The 26,127-nt window shown below is 33.5% G+C and overlaps 2 protein-coding genes across 3 annotated transcripts in view; one reads left to right on the forward strand and one right to left on the reverse strand.

Annotated features, from left to right (window-relative positions):
* Nucleotides 1-1,538: 1,538 nt before the first annotated feature.
* LOC129235298 (hepatoma-derived growth factor-related protein 2-like) lies at nucleotides 1,539-9,961 on the reverse strand. The gene is given in 5 exon segments (XM_054869027.1): nucleotides 1,539-5,747; nucleotides 7,742-8,941; nucleotides 8,943-9,032; nucleotides 9,034-9,348; nucleotides 9,350-9,961. Coding segments are annotated over 4 exon segments (1,794 nt in total). The 5' UTR covers nucleotides 9,563-9,961; the 3' UTR covers nucleotides 1,539-5,747; nucleotides 7,742-7,765.
* Nucleotides 9,962-9,977: 16 nt separating this feature from the next.
* LOC129235297 (trafficking protein particle complex subunit 11-like) overlaps nucleotides 9,978-26,127 on the forward strand; it is a 121,265-nt gene continuing 105,115 nt past the window's right edge. The window contains exons 1-3 of one of the 2 annotated variants that reach the window (XM_054869026.1): nucleotides 9,978-10,022; nucleotides 17,926-18,136; nucleotides 25,872-26,041. In XM_054869026.1, the coding sequence (XP_054725001.1) occupies nucleotides 17,933-18,136; nucleotides 25,872-26,041 (374 nt within the window). In that variant the 5' untranslated portion in view covers nucleotides 9,978-10,022; nucleotides 17,926-17,932. Of the gene's footprint in view, nucleotides 10,163-17,925; nucleotides 18,137-25,871; nucleotides 26,042-26,127 lie in introns of both variants that reach the window. The other variant, XM_054869025.1, reaches the window with a different exon arrangement.

Raw genomic sequence — 26,127 nt, forward strand, 5'->3', positions numbered from 1 at the left:
TTCCAGCTCCCAATAATACTTGCATTTGCTATCACCACAGATCTCAAGGTGAAACCTTTGATGAAATTGGCGTATTATTACGACATCCAGTGCTTTCGCGTAGACAATTATCTGTTGCCGTGAGTAGAGTTTGTTCATTTGACTGTTGGAAATTTTATATTTAACGGCAAGATCATGCCTACTTTTACAAAAAATATTCTTTGTTCAGAAGTTTTACGCATTAAGGAAGTTTTGCGGCATCATTTCATTCAGAACGACTCCCATAATTGTGAAAGTGGCCAACTTTATCCATTTTGACAACAATGCCAGGACGAGAAATATTTTTCTTTTGCGTTCGTAAAAAATGAGTACAGAAATGTCTATTTGCAAGGAACTCACTACGAATGAAGTCCCTCGTTAAGGTGGTGTTCATTAAATTGTAACCATTCGTGACAAGGCGGAGGAAATAAATGACAAGAGGAACATACAATGGGGAGGAATGGGACATCAAGCTGTTTTTTTGATAAGAACGTTTATGAAAAACAGTGTGATATGTAGCAAAGGGAAGAGGGGTTATGGTGAAGTATGAAACATTGCTACAAAGGGGAGAGAGCATAGGCGGATTTAGAACTGAGTTCCTAGGGGGGCAGCTTTTTATTTATTTATTTTTTATTATTAGCATTATCAGTTGTATTGATTACAACTGGCTGGATTTAAATATAGCGTCCCTCTAAGCTATTTCAGGGTTTGGGGTCTCTTTAGTAGTCTGGTCAACTTCTCTATCGGCGTCAAAAAAGGCCATTTTTTAAAGCTCCCCCCCTCAATGCATTATTAATAAGGTGGAAAATAGAGTCCCTTTTAAGTAGGGGATAGAATATCTCCAATTTCAGGGGGGTCCGGGGGTTTCTCCCCCGGAGGAATTTTTGTAAAATAGATATAAAATTCTGCATTTTGAAGCCTTAGAAGGAGTAATTGGAACTACTAAAATCTCGGAGACAAAAAGCAAAACACTCTTTTGCAGATTACGATAATACAGAGTAAAAATTGTTTTCAGGTTGACAAATCAATTACAACAGTTTCTCAGAGAGAAAAAGCGAAAAAGAATAGAAGATTATGCATTGTTATTTGCTTATTTTGGCTGTTGGCTCAATTCAATCAGTTTTTGATCATGCCTCCAACCCACCGACAAATACAACAGTGAATTAAATACAAAATGATCAATAATAAAAAAATGCTTTAAAAGAAATGGTGTATAGATTTAGAAAATAGGCCCATTTGGACAGTTCATAATTTATACACTTGATAAGAAATAAAGTTCAAACACTCATCTAATCCGTTTCAAGGACTTGAGAACAGTTAAAATTATTTAAGGCACTTAAATTGGCCTTTCCAGTCTCTGAAATTTAGTACTTGATTGTACTGTTTTTACAGTATTGTTCTAACTTTGTAAGAAACAACTATTTTAAGCTTGGGGCTTCGGTGGCCAAGCGGTATTGCTCAGCAACTGCTTGCATGCATAGAGGCACAGGTTCAATTCCCCCCTACTACCCTGGGTGTTATTCTGATTTCTTTGTATTGTAATAAATCTGAATTGTGCTATCTGTCAAATGTGTCTGAGTAAAAGTCGGACCTCCACCTAAAATGGGGCTCAGTCAAACGGAAGCCGCTCATATTAGCCTCAAAAGTGGATTAATGCCTCTGTTATTCATTGCCTTGGGTGCTCCAAGGGCCATCAGGAACAACATCAACATTTTAAGTTTAAAAGGAAAAAAACTATTGATTTCTCATTACAACAACTTTTTATTTTCAATTACATGTAGTGAAAAAAAAAATAGAGGTAGTGTTTTTTTTCCTTCTGGGCTGAACAGATTAACAATATGCAGAAGAAGTAAGATAAACGCAAGTTATACAAAATAATTTCCAAAATTACTGCATTCGAGATTAAATAAACAGCAATATATGAAAACATGTGAGTCACAAAAATTTATCTCAAGTAAAATGCTACAGAAACGTGAGAACCATGATTTTTATATTTTTGATGCAGGATGTGGCAAGGAGCTAAACTTGACACATTTCGGCATTTCTCTTCCCCCCCCCCCCCCCATCATTTGTAATAAAGTTTTTAATTTATGGTTTGTATCCACACTTTTCCAAATTTTCAAGGTTTACAAGCACCTTAAATGGAATTTATTTTTTCAAGTACTTTTTTTGAAGAAGAAATCATGAAATTTTCCGGAGTTGGGGGCCTTCAACAAAGCGGGTGCCCTCAACTATAGCTTGTTTAGTTTATAGGTAAATCCAGTTTTTTTTTTTTTTTTTTTTGAAATCTTTGTTTTAGTTTCCAATTTGTTGAAATAGTCGTTGATTATTTTAAGTATAGCGGCTGATTACTTATATTTTCTCTCATATATTTGCTCTAATGGTTTTCAATTGAAAGTAGTCCTTTTCAACACATTTCAACAACCCGGTAACAGCTTCACTCTTTGTAATACAGTGTTAGGTGCCCCCCCCCCCTCCCCCATCAGAAAAGGACAGTTGCTATTCTCTTCATTTTCACTTCTGAACTTTTCAAAAAAAGAAAAAAAAATCATGATTTTTTTTCTTTTCACATTATTGAAGGTGTGTTGTTACCATGTATAAAGTTCTCCCAAGGCTGGGGGGGCATTGACCCCCCTCGCCCCCCCATAAATCCGCCCATGGGAGAGAGATCAAAAATTTTGAAAAGTGCATTTGTCAGTTTTCCCCCAAACCGTAAACAAATCACAAACATGATTTTTAAAAAAATTACACTATTATTGTGACATTCAGTGTTTTTGAAAGGACAATTTTTAATGTAATAAGTAGGATTCCTTCATTTGACTGTTCGGAATTTAATAATTCTAACGGCAGAGGTCAAGGCAACTTACTCAATAATATTGATCTTATTAAAAGAGGCATTTTTCATGCAGAAGTTTTACGTATAATCTGAGTTTTGCTGGATCATTTCATACGGGAAGATTTCGATAATTGTTAAATTGGCGGGCGCTTTTCATCTATTGATGTCAAATTTTTGGCACCAATTGCAGCTCGAGAAATGTTTCTACTTTGCATACGAAAACAAAGAGTAGGGAAATGTATATTTTTGCATACGGTTGCCACAAAATAGGGGCTGTCCACGAATAATGTCCCTCTTTAAGGTGGGGTTCACGAAATAGTAACAGTTTGTGACAAGGGAGAGGAAGGACATGACAAGAGGGGCATACAATGGGGAGAACGTGACAAGTCTTTTTTTAATAGGAATGTTTATGAAAAACAGCATGAAATGTGACAAAAGGAAGAGGGGGTATAGTGAAGTGCAAAAACATTGTGACAAAGGGGGAGAGGGTCAAAAATGTTGAAAATTGTGACATCAGTTATGCACCGCCCTTAACCATAAACAAATCACAAAGACGACCTTTTTTAAAAATTTTACTATTATTACGACGCCCAGTGCTTTTGAATGGACAATTATATGTTGACAAGAGTCGAGTTCGTTCATTTGATACCTGGAAATTTATATTTCTAAGGACGAAGAAGCAACTTACGCAATAATAGTATAGACGTTTTATAAGTAACATTGTTCACACAGAAGTTTTACATATAAATTGAGTTTTGATGCTTCATTTCATATGGGAAGATTTCAAAAATTAAATAATTGTTGATTTTTACCTATTGGCGTCAATTTTTTTGTTTCCAATGCCAGCCCGAAAAATGTTTTTCCTTTGCATACGTAAACAAAGCATAGGGAAATATTTATTTGCATAGGGTTAGCACTAAGCAACATGATATCCAAAATAAAATTATTCAAGCCAGCAGTTTGTCGACAACACCAAATTCTCAATGGGGTTGTTTCCTTCAATCTACTACTTTTAAGCACTGAAATAGATAGAATAAGCAAAAAAAAATGTTGAGCCAGAAAAAACTTTTATTTTCTCAACAGTTGTTTTTTAAAAAAATTTTTGAATGTCTGATTTTGGAAATAAGGCATGGTCTTTATGACGTTATTAGTGATGTACTTTGGCGTGCGACTCCATTGCCGCGCTAAATATTTACGGTTTGCTCTCAACCGGGTTTTCGGTTTATGATAATTTGCGCTACGCGCTAATGGTATCAATGAGTGGCATTTTATCACTTTTGATGCCAAAAAAATTAATTTCAATCTGCGCACCAATTAAAATAGTTGTTAAAAAATATTAAATTTTTCCAAAATGTTTTAAAAATGGGTAAAATTTTTGTTTTTAAGCATCCTTCTTCAGTAAAAAATGCTTTGAAAATTTCAGAAACGATCCCATTACCAAAATATCCCCTTTCATCCATTTATTTTGAGATTAACAGATAAAAAGCAAAATTAGAATAAATTATTACTGTGGTATTATGCGTCTGTATAAAAATTGTATGTTTTCAGATATGCAGTAAACATGAGTAAGAGTAGAAATAAAAATGTTGGAAATAGTTAAATTCATACAAGTTTTCTCAAATATTAATTTATGAATATACTGGGCGAACACTAGCCTATATAATTTTGCTGGAGGCAAACTCTCTTAAGACCCACACCTTTTGAAGGAAGACATTCATTTTCTTCAACAAAAGAGATATTTTTTTTACTTCCAGATTTACAAAAGAAAAAAAAATCAATAAAAATATTTGGCTGACTTATAATTAATCACTGCCTGCTAATTGATTTAGTTTTGCTTTTACTCCTAAGAAAAAGGATATTACATAAGTAATTACATAGAAAGATTTTATATAGATAAAATTACTTGTAACTATTTGTTAGTTAGTAAAAAGTTTAAACGGAACCACTTTAAAAACTGGATTTAAGTTTTAATGTTTAACTATTTTTGCAGAATACAAATTTTAAGGAAATAATTTTATTTTAATGAAATTTTTTAATTTAATTTTTTTTTTATTTAAATGATAGGAAAAATAAATTATGATGAAATCATGTTTCAAGATGAGGAATCTCATATGTTTATAAAAAATGTCAATAAAGGTTGCATTTGAGTTTTCGACAGGTTTTTGAGTTTTCGACATGTCATGTCAAAAACTGGTTTTTGAAGTCTAAAACCCAATTCAAACAGTTAGTCATACTTTTTGCGATCACTAGCAGGGAAAAATAGGTAAGTTAATGAACTACTTTAACTTTTAAAATTTCATGATAACTTAATCAGAAACATTTTATAACAAATGAATAAAATCTAATTAGGAAAATCTTTTTTAAGAAAAATAGATTCATTCAGCAAATATTTATAATTTGTCTAACATTTTTTATGCATCTCAAAATTCAAACTGCAGAAGATGGCATTTAGACATCATTTTGAGTAATTTGAGCACAGAAAATTGGGCACATGCATAAGAATACTTGAAAATTTTCACAACCACAAATATTTTATTGATGATTGTTGGAATATAATGGAAATGAAAACTAAAAACATTATACAAGCCACAACAGTAATATTAAAACATGTGTCCATTTTCTACATTCTCAGAGCAGAAATGGTCCTTAGCGCAAAATTTTAAGCAAATAAGAGTAGTCAAGATCTGCTGTACACTGGTTAGAGTTTATGATAACATACTTGCAACGTAGATGGAAAACAAATAACCAGAGAGGAAGGTTGATGATGACAGAATTGGAAGATGTAGATTGCAGCAAATGGAAAAAAGTCTGATCCAATATGTGTTTCATAACTTCTTTTCAAGATGCAACCTGAAGTGCAGTAGTATTGGCAGTCCAATGACGAATCAGAAATCTATAATAAAGATAATAATATTAGTCAAAATGTTGTAGGCAGGCAATATGAATTTGTGCCAGAATGTGTATACATTTTTTTTTTAGTTTTTAGTTAAAAGGGTTAAACTGAAATTGAGATGTTCAGATTATCAAGTGAGTTTTGAAAAAAATTTCCAGTGCATAATCTTTTATAAGATTTATTAAGGAGATCGCTAGATATTTTTACATCCACCATGCTGAAATTTACAACAGTGATCCGAATCAGCAAAAGTACATGATTGGTGGATTTAGGGTCCTAAACTATAAAGCAATCATATTATCTTTAATAAACCTTTAAAACATTTAATTCGTTTAAACAGCTTACCGGTTTTCCATACTCTGAATATATTGCATTTAAATAGTTTAACTTGAGGTGCAGTGCATAGAGTAAAATTTTTTCTTTTAATAAATATAACAATGGGTATGGCGCATGTTTCCGAAAATGCCGTAAGTAATTTTCAATTTTTCCAAGGTAGAAAGTTAACAAGCTAAATTACATACCTACAATGGAAAAAACAATATGCCAATGTTAAAAACAATATTTTAGACAAGTACAATAGGTACTACAAAATTATTCGTTATGAAACTGATAAAAATATTATTTTGCAAAAACTATTCAAACTCCAGTCAAAATTTTACCAGTATTCTTTATAGTATTTTTCACTGACTACTTATAGCTACACAACATTTGGCTTAATAGTTTTAATTAATATTCAGTCACGGCTATTATTTTTTGAATAGGCTAAATGTACTGCACATCCTAACTTTACCCAGAAAAGGCATTAACATGAATCACAGAATTAAATTCTTATTTTTATCGATGATATACAGGAGCCAGGGTTGGGTTTTTTTGCTGGCAAAAAGGTATTTTTGCCGGGACAGTGGAAAAAACCATGGCAAAAATGGAAAAAAAACGGCAAAAATGGCAAAAACCTAATTGCAAATAAAGTAGCATTATATTGTTAATCAAGAAATAGTGACAATATAATATAAATAATGCACTTTAATATTTTAGTTATGTCTCTCCATGTTACTTCTAATTTATAATGTGAAAAATAAATAAAAAAAGAAATGTTGGGATTGCAAAACTTAAGATTTTTAATGTTTGCTAAAACAATTTTTTCAGAATGAGCCAATTCCTTCAATGCTAAAACAAACTCACTTACTGGGAAAATGGATAGCCAAGAGAAGAATTTAAAAAGAAAAAAAAAAAGCTGATCAATATGTGCATTCTATATTCACTATACTTTTTAGTAATACTAGCTCACTCAACAGAAAATGGCAAAGCCTTTTATCAATTATCAGTAAGAAGTTACCCCTGTGGGTTCAATGCCAATGTGTTGTTTGGTGTGATAACTCACATGAATTCTTTGGTATGAGGAAGAAAGTGATTATGAAGATGGTATAGACTATGATGATTTAAGTGATGTTTCAATCTAAAGAAATGTGTATTTTGCTTTTTAATTAGTTTTATTTCTTCTATTTTATAGTTGCATCTTGATTAAGAATACTTTATATAGATATTTAGTATTCTGTAAAAAAATGCTATAATAAATAAACTAATTACATTTTTATTGTAAATAAATTATTTGTCTTAGATGTTACAAACTGAAATTTTACGTTAATGTTTAAAAATTCAAAAGTAAAAATGCTCCATAACTTTAAAAGTAAGTTAAACTTTAAATTTTTTTAAACTATAAAAATAATTAAATTAAAATTTTATCAAAATCTTTTCATGCTTTTACTTTTATATAAAAGGGGAAAAAACTGTGCATAAGTTGTTAACAAAATCTATTTTTGCCACTTTGGCAAAAACTGGCAAAAACCTATTTTTGCCGGGGGCGGTAAAAACCGTGGTTTTTTTCCGCCCCCGGCAAAAACTTGCCAACCCTGACAGGAGCATTACATTTTTCATAAAAATAATTTTATATAACTGCCACATTAATAAAGTAATTAAGCAATACTTTTACCAACCTCATGCAGTGTTTTCCATGCAAATCACTCTTCTTGATCACAAGTTGAACTGTCTAATTCACTTTCATGCTTTGTCTCAGTGACCACAGATTCAGTCTTTTTATTCTCTTTTTCAGAGACAGCTGCACTATCTTTATCTGATCCAAAAAATAGAACTTTGTACTTGTTGTATAAGTATTCAGCTTTTTTTTTAACTGGTTCACTCTTCTTAAACCTTCGACATTTTTTTAATGTGAAAAATACGTGAGGCTCTTTCTTTAAAATTCCCATAGTAAGAGTCATGGCATCCAATTCATTCATAGCATCTAAGCATGCCGAAATATCCATATTTGCCGAGTTTAAGCTGGATTTAATTTTTTTATCAATTTCTGCTAATCTTTTCCCAACATCCGTTTCAACTTCTAATTTTTTAACTTTTTCTTTTTTCTTCAGTTGTCGTTTAAGTTCTTTCTTTTGTTCTTTTTCTTCTTGCTTTTTCTCCAATTTTTCTTTTAATTTCTGATGTGAAACCGCCTTTTCTTTTGGTCTCTTTTCACTTTCGTTTGGAGTATCTAATTTCGGCTTCTTAGCAGGCAACTCTGCACTATTTTGCTTTTTTTCTTTGATTTCTTTCTCATTCAATGTCTCATCTTTCTTGGCTTTCGATTTAGGCAATTTTTCTTCTTTATGTTTCTTTTCATCAACTTCATTTTTTAAAGGCACACTATCTTGATCTTCTGAACTTTTACTTTTTGTGACTTTTTTTTCTACAGCTTTAATTTTTGAAACTTTCTCTTCAGACTTTGTTTTGTGCTTATCTTCATTTTTAGCTTTTAAGCTCTTTTCTTCATTATCTTTTTTGTCTTTCTTCTTTCCCATTGCTTCATTATACTTCTCATCAGACAGTTTCTCACATGACACAGAAACACTGTTGAGTTCAACAGCTTTTTCGTCATCTGATGATTCAGACTTTTTTGATTTTAATTTTGAGGACTTTTTATCAACTGAACTCTCCAGAATTTTTGGTCTATAATTCCTTCTTTTTTCACGAGCAATTTCTTCCCAATTTTCTGGCTTCTTCTTTTCAGGTTTTTCAACATCTTCTGAATTTTCTAGTTTCTTTTTTTCAGGTTTTTCAACAGCTTTAGTCACCAGTGGTTCATCTTCTGATTCAGAACTCTCAGCACGACTTTTTTCAGATTCTGATTCCTTTTTTTCCTTCCTTATCACTTTCAGCTGATGACTCTTCTTCTGATGACTTCTCACTCTTTTGGTCTTCCTTTTTTTCAGTTTTTTCTTTCTCTTCGCCCGATGCTGCCCCCATTTTCTTCAGAACCTTCACTTTCTGAGCTAAAGCGTTTCCGTTTAATCATTCTTCCACTTCGGCTCCTTTCAGGTTCCGAAACTTTAGGCATTTTCTTACGTTTCTGAGCAGGTTTAGGTTTGGTTTTTTTATCTTCTTTTTTCTTGACAACTTCCTTCTTTATTTCATTATCATCAACTTCAATTTCTTCTTCTTCCTCATCCTCTGGTTCACGTTCATCCTCCTTTTTGTTATTTTCAGTGTTAGGTCCCTCAACTTTGGGATTGTTTTCTATTTCATAAAGACCTTCATTAAAAAATCGGCGCTCTTTGTGGTTTTCCATACTTTTCTTTAAATTTTTCATAGGGGTATATATCTTTGGATTGAACAATAGCAGTTTCATACGTGCCAAAAAAAAATACTGGATACTTATTTCCGGGAACTTTTTGTCCAGGCTTTGGTGTTTCGATGCGAGCTGGCCAGGGAGGGTAACCACGAACCTTTCCAAAAATCAAATCTCCAGGTCTATAATGGCTCATTTTCAAAGAGATCAAAGCAATGGATATTTCTTTTTAAAAGGCACAGACAAGATAATGTAATTTTAGATGCAATGAATTAAACTTCACTGTCTGTACGTAATTAATAACATAGAAACAATAATAGCTGATATTTAGCAAGAAAAGCCAGTTGCAACCGCAAAATTTTAAAATGTAGACAGTAAACACAAATGTTTCATGTAGGAATCTTTTCACTGTAGTAAAAGTAGAAGTACTAAAACGTACATTTTTGTATCCTTTAAGATAAAATTTAACGTAATTCTTATGATCTCAAAACAGTAAGCTTGATATTTGAATTAATGTTTTACAATACTAAAAATTTCCCAACAGTTGCGTGAAAAAAGTCCACAATTCAATTATTCTATCCGGCTTAACTGTGAAAATGTCTGCTGTTTTCAATGTTTATTTTCTGTGCGTAATGTGATCTAGTGCCGTGCAAAATGTATTAAATTGTAACCTACTATCTTTGTCAAATATTTGTATCTTCAAAATAATATCTGTTATTTGTTTCCAATACAAGTGTAGTCCTTCTCTAAATCTTTGATTCTAAATAACAATAATAATAACAGGACAATTCCATGGGTAAGACCGACATTCTTAAAGCAAAACATTAAGCGCTTTGTTACATTTAACGCAAAATATATATTGTAATATTTCCACCTGGATTATTGTATTTTTTAAGCTGAATTTAGGGATATCCTTAAGTCCCTTTTATACATTTTAGATTATGGTAGAAAAAATTGTAAAAAACATGGTAGCTGACTTACATGAAAGTAACATGTCAGTAAGTTACCATGTTTTTAACAATTTTTTAACAATCATCGAAACTGTATTTTAGGAATCCAACTATACCATTAAATTCAGCTCGAAAAATACAATAATCCAGGGGGGGGGGGGGGGGTAATCTTCTGTAGAATCTTCTGTCTCAAGCATTTAAGCGTAAGGTAGCTAGGTGTTGTTTATCAGGGGCTCAGGTGAAAGACGTTAATAAGATTGCTGAAAAGGAGGGGGTATTAAGTAAGGAATAGTTACTTTGTGGATGGGAACAAATGATGTAGGCCACAGTAAAAATGAGGAGTTTTAAAAGGAATGGGACTCCCTGTTGGTCAAAGCAAACAACTGTTTGACCAATGTCCAAGTGGTTGGTTTGCTTCCCAGGTAGGGAGTGCATAGGAGCTGGCTAAATCAACATGTTATGTGTATGAACCTGCTACTTAAATCAATTTGCGAAAAGCGTACTATCAGGTTCATTGATGTATGGAGTCATTGTAAAAGGGATTGAGTTGCTAGGAATTGCCTGCATCTGAGCTCTACAGGGGTCAAAGTAGTTAGTGGTTTGATTTTAGGGGCTTCGAAGTCAAAAAACTAAGTTTGAATAAGGGGCATGATTCAAGCATCAGGTATCGAGAGGAAGAAAATTTTTTGGGTAATGCTAAAAATTTAAATAAAGTGTCTAACAAGAGTACTAATTTTAACATTTGTGATTTAGGTAATTTCAGGATGGTAAATAAAAGCAATTTGGGCATACTTAAAGTTTACTTTACCAATGCTCGCAGTATTAGGAACAAGATGGAAGAATTGAAAAGTATAATTATAGATGAGAAGTTGGATGTTATTGGAATTACAGTCATGGGCTACGGAATTTGATGTAAATTTTAGTATTTGGTACGGATTCAGAAAAGAGGGGGTAAAGGAGTCGGAGTCGAATATCTAAGAATCAGAGTCAGTCATTTGTCCTCTGTGTATAAATTTTTGCCAAAGCTACGAAGTCAGAATCGAAGTCGGGGAGTCGGAGTCCGATTAATTCTCGGGCACAGGAGTCGGAGTCAAGTGCCCCTAAATTCTCGGAGTTGAAGTCTGGAGTTTGGCGTCAAGAGCTATTTCCAACAAAATTTGTTTGAAAAAAATCCGCCTTCAAGTACGGAATCTACATTGACTTTCAGTTTCCCCGTAGGCGCTAATGTTAAGGGATTATAACTGTTCAAAATTGAACCGAAAATTGTTCAAATCAAAAAGATATTTTATATACAAGTTTTTCATCAAAAGCTTTTTCCTACAAAGTTTGTTTGAAGCAAATTCGCCTTACAGTTCGGAATTGCCTTGAATTTCCCCGTAGGCGCTAATGTTAAGTTTTTTTGAACTGTTCAAAATTGAACAAAAAATAGTTCAAATCAAAAAGTGAAATATGGGAATGAGGTGTCCTCGCCGAGATCTTTCGAACAAAAAAAAGTTTGTTTGAATCTGACTATTCATTCAAAAGTTATTAGGGGGGGGGGGACAGACAGACATAGTTCCCCATCTCAATACCCTACTTTTCAATTTTTAATTTTTCAATATTTATTTAATTATTTATTTATTTTTGACTTTTTTTTTGTTTTTTGCGATATTTTTAAGATGCATTAAGCCTTCTTTCATGCTTTTTTCTTCTTTTTCTGACTTTTACTGGGAAAGTAGGCTAAAAAAAAGAGACCTTGAGCTAAATCTTTATGGTTAAAAATATTAACACCAGCAGTTGGTAAGTGGAGAAAAAAATCAAATCTAACCAAAAGCAATGTAAATTATTATGTTATAGCAGGGGGTGATTTCTTAAACAGAGATGCCACTCTCATATTTATGTTTTCAGTCTCTTAGCAGTTATCTGTAGTTCTTAATACCAGAAAAAATACAAATGCAACATCTATTCAATATTTAAAGAAATAAGATGCGAAGAAAAAAAATTTTTTAATTAAAATATGCATTACAGTTCGGGGGGGGGGGGAACTCTTCCCCAAAGAAAAAAACAAACTAAAACATACATGTGATTTGAAAAAATAAATAAAGATCACCCCTCCTTCTCCCATAAAAAAAGAAAAAAAAAAAACTAAATTAAAATATGAATTATGCAATTATAACGATGTATACCCCCCCCCCCCAAAGGAAAATGAATTTGATTAAAAAACGCATTTTAGTCGGAACAAATTGAAAATTCAACCACCACCCAGAAGAAAATAGAATTTTATTAAAATACTAAAGCAAAACTAATGCATTTAAAGCCAAAAAGAAATCCCACATTGCCCTCTCTCTCATGAGAAAAAAAAATTAAATCAAGTATTGGAGCAAACAAAAGTTCCCTTTCCCCATGAAGAAAAAAGAATTTAATTAGAATATGCATTTAGAAAAAAATCTATAGCTCCTCCAAATAGAAAAGATTTTCATTCTTATAAGCACCCCTATCTGAATAACGATTGGTCAGCCCAAAATACCACACAATTTATCAACTGTTCCATCTGTTGCTGCAACCTACGACACCGCAAATAAGACATTTTTTGAGGACTTAAATTAATTTTTCAACAGAGGTGAAAAAAAGTTCAAAAATAAGTTCGCACAAGTCTTTCACCAAACAAACACAAACACGTGCATTTTGAAGCCAATGCGAAACCACTCTTTAATCGACTATCAACACAAGGTTGCTTTAAAATTGCTCCACGTGGGGAGAAATTCTGGTTAAAATCGACTTTTATCCATGCCATATCAGACTACCACAATCATCAATGATTGCTCGATTTGGCGCTCGCCAAAGTTTTTTTTTTGTCGTAAAATGTCGCAATTATTTTATTTTTCGCAGAAAATCAGGCCTTTTCCTTAATTCTTAGTCAAGTTACATTTTTTACCATGAAACAGGTATCCTTTGGTATTGTTCTAGAGAATGGTTTTATTGCTGACTTTTTTCCCCCTTTCCTCCCCCCCCCCTTAGTGCAAAATCTTTCTGCACAAACTCTCTCTCATTCTGCGACAATGTCGCCGTGTCAGCAGCTTTCTGCCACAGGGTGTGCTACTAATTTATTGCATTTTTATGACAAGGTTACCTTGACTTTAGATAACAAAAAGTGTGTGGATGTTGTTTATATTGATTTTCAAAAAGTTTTTGATAAGGTACTGCATGTTGCTCTTCTCAGCAAATTAGCTGATATAGGAATAGGAGGAAAATTTTACTTTGGGTTAGAAATTGACTGACTGGAAGAAAACAAAGAGTAGTTGTGAGGGGAAATCATTCTAAATGGAGTGATGTTTTAAGCGGGGTTCCTCAGGGTTCAGTTTTAGGGCCTCTCTTGGTTATAATTTTTATGAATGACATCAATGAGAATATTTCTGGAAGCATGAATTGTTTTGCTAATGATGTAAAAGCTATGGCAATTGTAGAAAATGAAAAACAGGTAAATCAGCTTCAAGAGGATTTAGATTATATTACTAAGTGGGAGGATAAGTGGGGTATGGCAGTTAATGTAGGGAAATGTCAAGTGCTACACTTAGGTTGTGGAAATTAGGATACGAGTTAACATTTACAAGGTTCAATCATTAGTCAAACAGAAAATGTTATTGATCTGGGTATCTTAATAAATCAGGACTTCAAGTTTAGTCAACAGTGCAGCATTGCATGTAACAAAGCCAACAGAATGCTTGGGTTTATCAATAGGTCTATTTCAAACAAATCTAAGATGGTTCTTCTGTCTTTATATAGGAGTTTAGTAAGACCCCATTTAAAGTATGCTGTGCAGTTTTGGTCACCTTATCTGAGGAAAGATATTTGTATTGGAAAGGGTTCAAAGAAGGGTAACTAGACTAGTAAGAGGATTTTCAAATTTAGATTATGATACCAGACTTAATAGGTATAGCCTGGAGCAAAGGAAGATCAGAAGAGACATGATTCAGTTGTTTAAATTTATCAAAATGAACAATGTTAATGGATTAAATTTTTGCACCGGAAGCAGGATGAGGGGTCATTGTTTTAAGCTATTCAAATTTCATGCAATATGGAAGTAAGGAAAACTTCTACTTTAGTAGGGTTGTGGTCACTTGGAACAGCTTACCGGAAGAGGTAGTAATGTGCAAGGAGGTGGATAACTTTAAAAGGGCCATTGATCTTCATTGGGGACTAATAAATTGACTAGGACCAGTCTAGCTGGGCCAAGAGCCTGTTGCTGGTCGTCACATTTGTATTTGTATATATATAGTGTATGATATGATTTGTTTTAAATGTGAGAAAATACTTACTGTTTCGCTTTAAAATATCCGTCAATTTCCCTTGGAATCGCCCAGCCATAATAGCAAGTATTGTATGTCATTTCTCCTGAAACAATACAGTCAAACTCGTTGATAACAAGCGTGAAAGGGCCGCTGTATTTGCTCGTTATAACTGAGTGCTTGTAAAAAAAACGAGTTCGTGAAAAAATATAAAATTTTTACATGCTTGCTTTGTTATTATTATATTTCTATACAGTACCAAAGAAGTTAGTTATTTGATTTGAACTGTTTTATTTTCTCTTTCTAGTTATTGTTTTCAAAGAATATGGGATCCAAAAAACATAGACATTTGCATCCCAGGCTTCAAAACAGTTTGTAGTTTTTTTGCACTTTAGAAGTCTGCTATGTCGAGAGTTTTCTAATATTAAATTCTTCATATTTGTCGGTATGGTAGTCGCTTTCATTTTTCTTTCTCTCTATTGAGTTTCAGCTACAAAATCTTCTGAAGTATATCTCGGAAATGATAACATTCTGTTCAAAAATATGTAATTTTTATATGCTCCTCTGTTCCACGAATTTCAAAAAATGGGCCCTGCCATCACCTGCTCTCAGGATTTATGTTTTATCTCTATTTTTCAGTTGAATTCAAAAGTTAATGGACTTTTTCCGGAAATAGAATAATCTTTTCTAAGAAGGAAATCAACTGACATTTTATGAATTAAAAAAAATATTGCTCGCTTTAAGCAGGGTTTTTTCGTTAAAAGTGAGTTTTGTTCCCATAGACTTTCTAAATCCGAGTTCTTGTTAAAACGGCTGGTTAAAAGCAAGTTCGAGTGTATTATTAAAACATCCACTTTGGTATATGCGCTATTTTGCAGTTTCAAGCTCATTCATTTTGCTTAAGTATTTCTGGGGTCTACTCAGACGCAAATAGGGTTCGCTTTGCAGCAATTCTATGCAAATTTCTATGCAGTAAAAGTGCTTAAAAAATTTCACATCCTAAAATTAGATATTTTATAAAATTTTATTTGTGAAAATTAGTTTTTTCATCACTTTTAAGTGTCTGAAAGCAAAACATGAATGAAATTTAACTCCAGCTTTCAAGTCCTTCCCACTGTAGTCTTTAGGCCAAGGGTGCCCCCAGGGAGAGATATTGAAGTCCTAAAAATGCAACTTCTAAAGTTCTAAAAGCAATTTTTAGTCTCTTTGGTCTCATCATAGGGTCATGATCCCCTTTGAATCTGTTCCTGGCTTGGCACCACACTTGAAAATGCTGCCTTAGAAGTTGCCAGTTGGTACAGGGCCTTGAATTTCTGCTGTAACTCTGGCACTGGGAAGCACCAATCTTTTCACTTCATAGCTGGCGAAGAGATTAAAAGTTATGGGTTCCCTCTAGCTCAGCGGGCCCGACTTCTCTATCCCCTAATCAAGTTTTTTTCTTTGGAGTTGAATACTATGAAATTATTTCCAAACAGATTCCAACCTAATGATTTGACTTTCTTTTAAATTTCTTGCAGGGGAGGAGAGTTAAGGGGTGTAATAGTTTGAATGTTCCTATTTTCAGACAGGCTAGAAAAAAAGAGGGAATGAAAACAGAAAGAGAAAAATAGTTTGTTCATAAATTTAATTTGCATTTGTTGAAAGTTTTAAATTTAAAGATTTATTTGAAAAAGAATTAATATTTTTTTCCCAACAGTATTTGTTATTTCTTATTAAAAATACTTTGTGTTCCCCCAAGACAAGTCCTTTTTTTCTTTTCATTAAATCGCACAGACCCCCTGATCCCCTTTGCACTACTGCCTGGTTGTACTGCCCAAACGTATCATTATTATAATTTTTGTTTCTTTTTTTTTTAAACTAAAAGTATGGAAATTATTTGTGAGCAGTGGCGCACACAAGGGAGGGGTCCAGGGGGTCCGGAACCCTCCCAAAGGTCCTTCTTTTTTTCCCCGATTGATTACGATTCTGTGTATTTTGTACGTAAAAAAAAATTCAAACAAAGGTAACATTAATTTCAGTTCTAATAAGTGAAAAAAAAAAAAAAAATCCTCATGATAAAAGATTTTTTTAAATATTGTTCACTTTTCCTATAACGAATTGCCTATTACAAGCAGAATGGTGATTATAAATGAATACACAAAAAAACCATGTTTTAGTTTTGTAATTACAGATTACACCAAATGAGATTCTATGAACTTCTAAATCATATGGTGCTTCTGCAACGATGAATTTGATTTGTTGAATCCATTTTTTAATTATGAGAAAAGTTAATGCGTATATTATTTTGCTGTCTGGTAATTTATTTTAGTATATTTTATTAAATAACACTAATTGTTTATTCAATAGTTTATTTTTTACTGTTTTTCGTTCTCAAGAATCGAAAAAATTAAGTCAATATGTTTGACGGCGTATTGGGGATATGATATGAGACTGAGGTTTTCGACCTTGGACCCTCCCCTTGCAAAATTCCTGAATGCGCCACTATTTGTGAGCAAAATTAAATCTGAATTTTTTTCTGATTTTGGGAGAGGCCAGGGTCCCCTGGGCCCCTTCTCTTTGAACACCCTTGCTTTCAACCGGTGATATGGCGGGACCAGCACCGTTCCACTGAAAAAATTTTCATGTTGTAGGAGGTTTTTGTTTGTTCACAATTTAAAAAATAATCTTCTTCAAAAATAATATTTAATATTTTGATACAATGTTTTTTTTGCTAGAATTTTGAGATTAATTGTCAAAACTGTCTATAATTTTCCCACTGATTTACTTACTTATAGTTATTACAGTAATCAGCTATCTACAATATTTGCATTTAAATGTTTTGTGACAGATCTATCAGCAATCAGTTTTCTATCACCAAGCAATAGTGTAGCATAAGTTATTATAGAAGAGTGTTTGTCAAACCTACTTATCTTTTTATCTATTTAAGTATTCATTTGTTATTATTTCATTTATTTATTATGTAAAAAAAGAAAATATCCTCAGCGGCCCCGCTTGTTTTTTTCCTCAACAATTTGCGAATCGAAAATTTATTTATTTATTTTGTGGAGAAAAAAGATTAAAAAAAAAGAAGAGGAAAAGGGTGGGGGGGGGGGATTTATCCAGTCCAAATGGCTTCTTCTATAAATTTTTTACGTGATGAAAGTCAAGATTATTTTTTTTCAAAACAAAAAAAAAAAGCTATTAATTGTGTAATATTTGACCATTTTCTTCATTAACTAAATAGTACCAATTGCTAATTATTTTTTTCACCATTGATGATTCAAAGAATTTTTGAATTTATGATAAAATCATTTATAATTTTTCACTTTTTTTAAGTGTTGATGTTTTTTATTTGTAATTTACAGTTGAGCCATGGTGCAATTGGAAATAGGGGATCTTCCTGTTGAATTAACTTCCAGTCCATCAGCCTATGTTGCAATTGCTGGACTTGATATTGATAATAATGTAATTCATCGAACAATTTGGGATTCCTTCAGTGCCAGCAGACAAGATCGTGTTCCTTTATTATTAAAGCTATTGCCTGTCAATCATGAATTTCCAAAAGCTAAACCTAAAGTAAATATATTTTTTATAGTTAACTTTTTGAGTGTTTTCACTGTTATTTTATTTTCTTAAAATAAATGTTGAGTTGTTGATGATTTGCAGTAACATTTTGCTCACCGGTTTAGTTACCAATATTTGTTTGGAAGTATTACCTTTCTTCTTATCTTTGAAAAAAAAAAAGTCTCCTTCTTGAAGTGTAAAACCATTTATTGGAGTTCCTCCAATTGCATTAGTAAAGAAATAAATATTCTCTAATTCAGCAATATGTTACGCCCCTTATGTCATCGCTTAAAGCAGAACTACATGCAATATACCGGTTATCCAAACCAGATACTGCAGTTTCGTCCTTGCTATGAACTCATCAGTTATGAACATTCCATTAATGTCTGGTAAAATGCCATAATTAACTGAAGTTATTTATTTCAGTTTGTTGGTACCATGTTAAATTGATTGTGGAAAATTGACTGGACATTTCAATTGTGAAATATTTGCTTCAAATTAAACTATTTTCATCTTTAGCAAGTGACAAAATGTGAGAACAGATTTGGGGCACATGCATGCACACGGGGGTCACCAGGGGTACCGTGGTACCCCCATTAGCTCCTTTAAAAAAATTTAAAAAAAATAAACGATGAGGTTAAAAGTCCAGAGAACCATAATGTTTTGTTAACAAGCTCCTATATTACACGTACACACCTAGCTTTCATCATTTCTTTGTTTGCATTTCATTTATGCTATGATATTTTTTTTTTTTAATGTTTTCATGATACGGTGCTGCAGAGAGGAAGAACTAATGTCTCACGAAATCAAGTCAGGTTCTAAATTTGAATGGGAACTATTTCTGACACCCTTCAAATGAATGTTTACCTCCTTTTTACATGAATGAAGTTCAAAACATTTTAACACTAAGTATATCAAGGAACATCATGCTTTTCATGAAAGAAAAATAAAGATGCTCGTGTGAAAATTAAAGTGCTCAGTAGCGTACCTATGGAGTCTATAGCATCCCTTGGTGAACTTAAAGGATAGTATCTTCCTGCCATACCATTTCATAGAGATTCATAATTGAAAATAACATTGGCAATTCATTTTGAAATATTAGAACCTAATCGTAAGTAAAATATCCACACAGAAGTAGGGAGATCCGGGGATTTCTTCATTAGAAAAGTCTCTAAATTGTAGTTGGTCCCCTCAGTAAATTTTGCAATTGAATTTCTAAAAACGTAATTGTAGATTACCTTCGACTATTTTGAACGAGGGAGGGGAGGGCTACAAGGGTTCTCTCCCTGTAATTTTCAAAATTATAGTTTGAGAAACGTAGTTTTAGATGATTTCAGGTGATAATAGAGGAGAGATTTCTTGCCTTCTCAGGAAACTTTTCAAAATTGGAGCTCTAGAAATGCTATTTTAGCCAACCTTGGATAATGTTAGGGGAGGAGTTTTCGGGTACTCTCACTCGGAATATTTATGAAATTAAAGTCAAAATGTAAGACGATCTTGAATGAACGAGAGAGAGAGGGAGACACTCCCCCAGAAATTTTTTGAGCTTTTCGCTTGAAAAACGCAGGTTTAGTCTTTTGTAATATTTCTGTAAGAAATTTGCTTCCCTTTTAATTTGTAATATACCGGATGTTTACTAAATAAGTATCTCTATTTGGAGCAGTCTGTAGCTTGAAGGAATCATCCGATTGCAACCAAAATAGGAATTTTTACTATAGGAACTTGAAGGGAGAAGAAGAATGGTGCAATAAAAAAAATTTAGTTGTTACAATCACTGATAGGTGGCGCTGCAGCTTCCAAAAGATGCCGTTGACAATGGAAACACTGTAGTAATCATGGGAAAATTAAAGAAGCAGTTATTTCTGCCAGTAACGTGGCACGAGATATCACTCAGTTTGTCAGATTGTGCTTTGATTTTACGGCTATTCACACATGTTGGGATTGTAAAGAACATCTTTGGAACATTTGTTGTTTGTCAACTGCAGCAAAGACAGTGTCTTTTGGAAACAGTTTTTATGCAAGATGGAGCCCAACTCCATATTGGGCAAGCAGTACAAAATTTCTTACGGCAACATTTCAATGATCATAGGGCAATAAACAGTATTTCCCAATGACGAGGTCTGCTCGGTCCCCTGATCTGACGCCATGTGATTTTTGGCTTTGGAGTTTCTTAAAGTGTCATATACCTCAGTGAACTAAAAGATAACATTACTCAACATCAACCTCTGCTATGCTTTGCATTTCGCATACTGCCTGTATTTTGTCCTCCAGCTCAATGGTCAAGTCATGGAAACTGAACTTGATCGTTACCGCCATTCGCGAGCGTAATATGCCTGTAACAATATTAAATACTAGTGGTACCCACACAGCTTTGACCGTTATAAAAAAATTAAAAGGTCTTTTGGTTCGCCTATATATTTACAAATAATGTATGGTTAATTTTCTCGCCAATTGACTTGTACCCATGTTACGGTTCTACGTTATGATAATTTCGTATCTCGCCAATTGGCTTGTGCCCATGTTACAGTTCCATGTTATGGTAATCTCGTAATTTACTCGTCCATCGTATGATAATTTTGTTCTTAAAATTGGACTAACTTTGTGTCAAATTTCATGAAAATCGGCTGAACGTTCTAGGAGCTATGCACGCAGTGGCGGATCCACAGGGGGGCGATTGGGGCGATCGCCCCCCCCCCCCAACAGACTTCATGGGGTTTTTTTTTTTTTACTATTAGGTTGCATACCAAAATAAATCGTTTTTGTTTGAACACTTTCTGAAGAATAATCTAATTTTTTTTCAAATTCAAAATTTATACATTAAATTTTTTTCATTTATGCTCAAAATTTAAATGATAAATGTTAAAAATTGAAAGCGTATTTCCTTCTCAGCGTTTGTTTTATATCGTTCGAAGGTGTAATCATTCCTGCATATTTATAACTGGTGCCATACATAAGTTTTATTTTTGCTCCGGGGGGGGGGGGGGATTACATATTCCCTTAATTTGCGGTTTTTTAGTTGATTGATATGAAAATACGGGGTTTTTTTTCTCCTTTATCTATTTGATAAATTTAATTATTTTATATATAAATGTGAGTTGATGAAGTCAGTAGCATTGCTACGGTGGCGCGGATGGGTTTGCCCCAGGTGGCACCCGAAATTGATCTTCAACTTTTTTTGAAAAATTTAAATGCTTCAATTCTAAAAAAAATTCCCCAACATTTCAATTTATATTAAAAATTATTTTGCAGGGCGGGGCTAAGCCGAGTGACACCCCCTAGAGTGTGACACTAAAATGAATATGAGAAATTTCGATGTTTCAATTCTGAATTTTATTTCCAACATGAAAAAAAAATATTTTTTTTTCTATCAAACATATTGGTCTCACTAGAAGGGCATTTGAGGCGGCTGGTACTCATATGGAGTGGGGCGGGGGGGGGGGGGGGTGGAGACACCCAAAACGCATGTAAGAGTTCCGGAAAAATGTAAATACCAACAGAAATTCGCATATGTTTTATTATCTCTCAAATGCATCGGTATCAATACGAGGGAAACGTTTATTTCGGATGATATCCCTCTCTGGGGGGGGGGCACAATTTCGTTTTGTTTATGAATATTGTATGAACTTCGTTTCTTTCATCGAACATTGAATAAGGTTTTTTTTTCGCCTTCGGTTGATGGGGAGGGGTGAGGGGTGATAGCCCAGATTACCACCCCGGTTGACATCCAAGTTTGCTACGCCACTGATTAAGTGTAATTTAACAATGCTGTAACAGAATATGGTTTTTTAACAGATCAATTTTTTTTTTAATTGTTAAAAGATCTTTTCTGTCTCTTGTATTTCGCATTTCCTAGTAAAATCTTATTCAAACAAAAGTAAACTACACTTAAAACGTTTTATTTTGATCCTAAATTTATTTTAATACTGGTTAAATAGTGGAAAATTATGTTTTGTATAACGAAAATTAACCGCTTTATTTGCTTCTGGTTCTATCATAAAAGCAATTTTTGTTACAAGATTTATTTCGATATATCTTTATTTAAACTTTTGTTTCGCATTTTTTACTGCCGCTATTTGTAGTTATAGTGAACTTTGGTAGTTGCTTGTTTTCATTTTTTCTGCAATCATTAGACATTACTTTTATTCAAAAATGTATTACCGAGGAGATTCATAGAAATGCCTCATAAATCCATGTCATATCGATCTCTGAAAATCCCACGTTACATTAGAATGTTATTTTTTTTCATTCCGTAATAGGATGAGAGAAAATATATAAAAAATGGCGATATAAGGGAATGTATTTCCTTTATTTGTAAGACTCAATTTAAAAGCTCATGAATGATCTTCGCAACGAAATAGCTTTTGTGCGTCCGATACTTTTGAGCGCATGTGAGAACGGATGGGATGGAATCATAGGCGGCTCGTGGGGGCAACTGCCCCTCCTTTTCAAAAACAAAGGGGCACTGCCCCTCCGTTTTTCTAACTTCAAAGTTATAGATCGACTGGAAAATGCTGGTGCTGATCGATTCACGTGTTTAAAGAAAGAAGAATTGACTTAATAAGGGTACTTTAAATGTTTGTCACGTTTTTTGATGAAGATTAAATTGGAGCTTTGAATCGAAAGAAAGAAGTCTACTGTTGATATTTGTCTCGAGATTTCAGGTCGTGTCCCTAGGTTTTTTTTTTTTTTTTTTTTTGAGACGATCATTTAACCAACAACAAAAATACCATAGCCCAATTTTATAAAATTTAAAATAAAATAATAAATAAATAAGGGCGCTGCCCCCCTCCCCCCACCCGTGACTTCTCTGACCCCCCCCCCCCCCCCAAATTTTTTGTGGACCAATCGCCCATGGATAAAATCGCCCCCCCCCCCCAAAACAGGCCTCTGGATCCGCCACTGTATGCACGTCACAGAGATCCAGACATCCTCCGGACATCCAGACAGAGAGCCTTTCAACTTTATTATTAGTAAAGAAACCACCCAGGTTTTCTTGCTAATTCTTTCGTCTTGTATTACACATTATGAATTTAAACGTGCAACTTGTAGGCCAATTTTGAAATTTTTTTTTTACTGCACCATCCTTCTTCCCCCTTCAAGATTAGTAAGTATTCCAATTTTGATTTCAATCGGATGATTCCTTCAAGCTACAGGCTGCTCCAAATAGAGATACTTATTTAATAACCACCCGGTATATTGTATTGTATTTGAATAATGTTTCAAAATATTTCCTTTCACATTGAGAGTTAAAATGACGCCCTTTTTTCGATAATGAGAAATTATTTGAGGCAGAAATTAGTCCATTACCCCTCCCAGTTACGTCACTATAATGTAGAAGTATTAAGCAGACCCAGGAGATGGGTCATGCATGCAAAGTTCTTCCTTTTTCAGGGAAGGGGTATTAATGAGTGTCTTTTTTTTTTCTTTAGCTCTATTGTAACCGATTTTCTTCGAAAAAATCATTAAAGTAATCAACTTTAAACTGATAATGCTTTTTTTGAAATAATCTTGACAAGTTATGGTTCCTCTTCCTTTTGCACTCATGGCAAGTGCCACTCTTGTATCACTAAAAGGTAATACAACAGTCTAAAATGTTAAAAGTATTTTTACTGAGACGCAAACGCTTGTATTTTAAACAAATAAAAATATCAGGCTGGAAATTGAAATTCCATTATTTATAACCATGACACTCAAATGGTTTTGAAAAAAAAAAAAAACTCGGGAAGGGGTTTGCACAATACTTTCATCAGTAATTAAAACAAAAACGAAGATAAAGACTTACCAAAGAAAAGGAGGGAAGGGGTCCTCGAAACTTATCCCTTCACATTACGTTACCAAAGGTAGCCTGGAAGAGCATTTTTGAAACTTTGATTTTGAAAGAAGGGCAGGGGAGAGTTCCCAAATCCCATCCTTTCCACTATCGGCATCAGAAGTGGCTTTTACACATTTAGGACGTCAATTCCGAATAACTTCAAAGATAGCGCTCCCACTCAAATCTCCAAGAAATGCTCAACCTAAATCCACGAAAAAAGCACTCTGTTCAACATTATTGTCTTAAATTTCGTTTTTAGGAACTGAATCTAAAATTTTCGGGAATCCTCAAACCGCCCCTCAACTTAATATCGTCAAAGATCATCTAAAATTTCTATTTTAAAGCTTCAATCTCAAAAAAATTTCCGGGGAATGCACCCAAACTCGCTGATAATATTATTGAAGATCATCTACAATTGCATTTCTGGAATTTCAATTTCGGAAAATACCGAGGCGGTCTCACAAACTTTTCTGCCCACTAACATTATCAAAGATCGTCCGAAAATTGCGCTTCAAAAACTAACTTCGAAAATTTTCCGGGAGAGTGCTCCGCTCGCACCAACATCATTGAAGATCATCTTGAACTTTGTTTCAAGTTCTTCGATCAATTTCGAAAACATACCGAGGGAGAGCCCTCGAATAACTCCTCCTCACATCATCAAAGATCATCTAAAAGTGCTATGTCAGAGGAACAGTTTCGAGAGATTTTGGAGGAGGGGTGGGGGGTCTTTCCCTTAACCCCTACTTCTCAACATAATCGGGGATAACAATTACGTGTTTAAAAGTTTCCACTTCAAAAAATGAACGGGGGAAGCGTCCCTGAACCTTTTCTCCTAAACATTACCAAAGATAATCTAAAATGAATTTCTAAAGACTACAATTTCAAAAAATTCTCGGGGGAGAAACCCCCGATCCCCCCATTCCTTCGTGAATATTATGCTTACAATCAAGTTTATATTTCCAATTCTCAGTTTTAACTTTGACTCACTGACTCCATTTTAAAAATCTTCCTTTGAAAATCTTCAGATGCCACCAACGTCTTACACTCACCTAATTTTTGCTCCTCGCCACTCTGTACCCCTTTTCTGGAGGTTATCTAAACCCCCAAGTTGTGGTACCTCCATTACTAAAGCTCTGCGTATGCCTCTGATTTGGGGTAACAAAAACTTGCTGAATATGATGTTGTATGATACCAAAACTGTTTTAATAGTGCGATCTTATACAGGTTTGTTGGAGTAATGAATGTCATCTTAAGAAGTATTGTTTCTTTAACTACTGTATTGATTTAGTTTACTACAACATTTTTGTATTGATTTCTTTATAAGTTGTCTGTTCAATTTACATCCTCACACAAAATTTCTTTTACAGTTTTCAGTCATAATGACAAAAGTGCATCTTTTACAGTATGGGCATCCTACTTTCACACTCAATCTACAATATCATTGATGCCTAATTTAGCCCTTTATCGAAAAATTATATTTAAAAAAATCACATTAATAATTGCTCTACTTATGTTAAAAAGAAATTCTTTCCAGTTCTGACAAAAGGAATGGGAAATCAAGCTGTAACCAAAAATTAGCTGCTAACCATTTTCAGATCAAATCAAAGTGATACGAGTATAAAGTTTGCTATGTACATTATTTGTACAAACATATGACTCTCTAATTTTCCAAACAACCGTAAAGTGCTGCAAAATTTATGATTTTAAATAACCTGTGTCTGGAAAGTTTCATGTTTTTGTAGATCTGTAGGTTAAATTAAGAAAGGTCAGTATAAACCTGTGTTTAATTTTCATAATATTTTTATTGCTTTTATTTTAGTTCAATTCACTTTGAAAAATTTCACTGCATATATACACATTGTCATTTGAAAACATATGTATTATTAGGGGAAAAAAGGGTTAATATCATGTCTAATAATGCTCTTTTCTTTTCAGCGTGCAACTTATGACAGATATGTTCCAAAAGGAATTTTAAAATCCAATTGGTTGTCCAAGCATTTATCACAAGTACCAGCAGTTGCTGTTCAGTTTGTTGATTTAGATTGGGACTGTCCATCATGGGCGGAAAAACGTTTAGAATGTGCAAAAAAATTGGAATTATTAAGGTTAGTTTCTTTTCTGAAGTTGAAGCCTAGACTTGCTTATTATGTATATTTCAAATTTGCTACTCTCCATTTGCTTTTCTTGTCTA

This window comes from Uloborus diversus, chromosome 2, assembly GCF_026930045.1.
Source record: "Uloborus diversus isolate 005 chromosome 2, Udiv.v.3.1, whole genome shotgun sequence".
NCBI classification, from domain to species: domain Eukaryota; kingdom Metazoa; phylum Arthropoda; class Arachnida; order Araneae; family Uloboridae; genus Uloborus; species Uloborus diversus.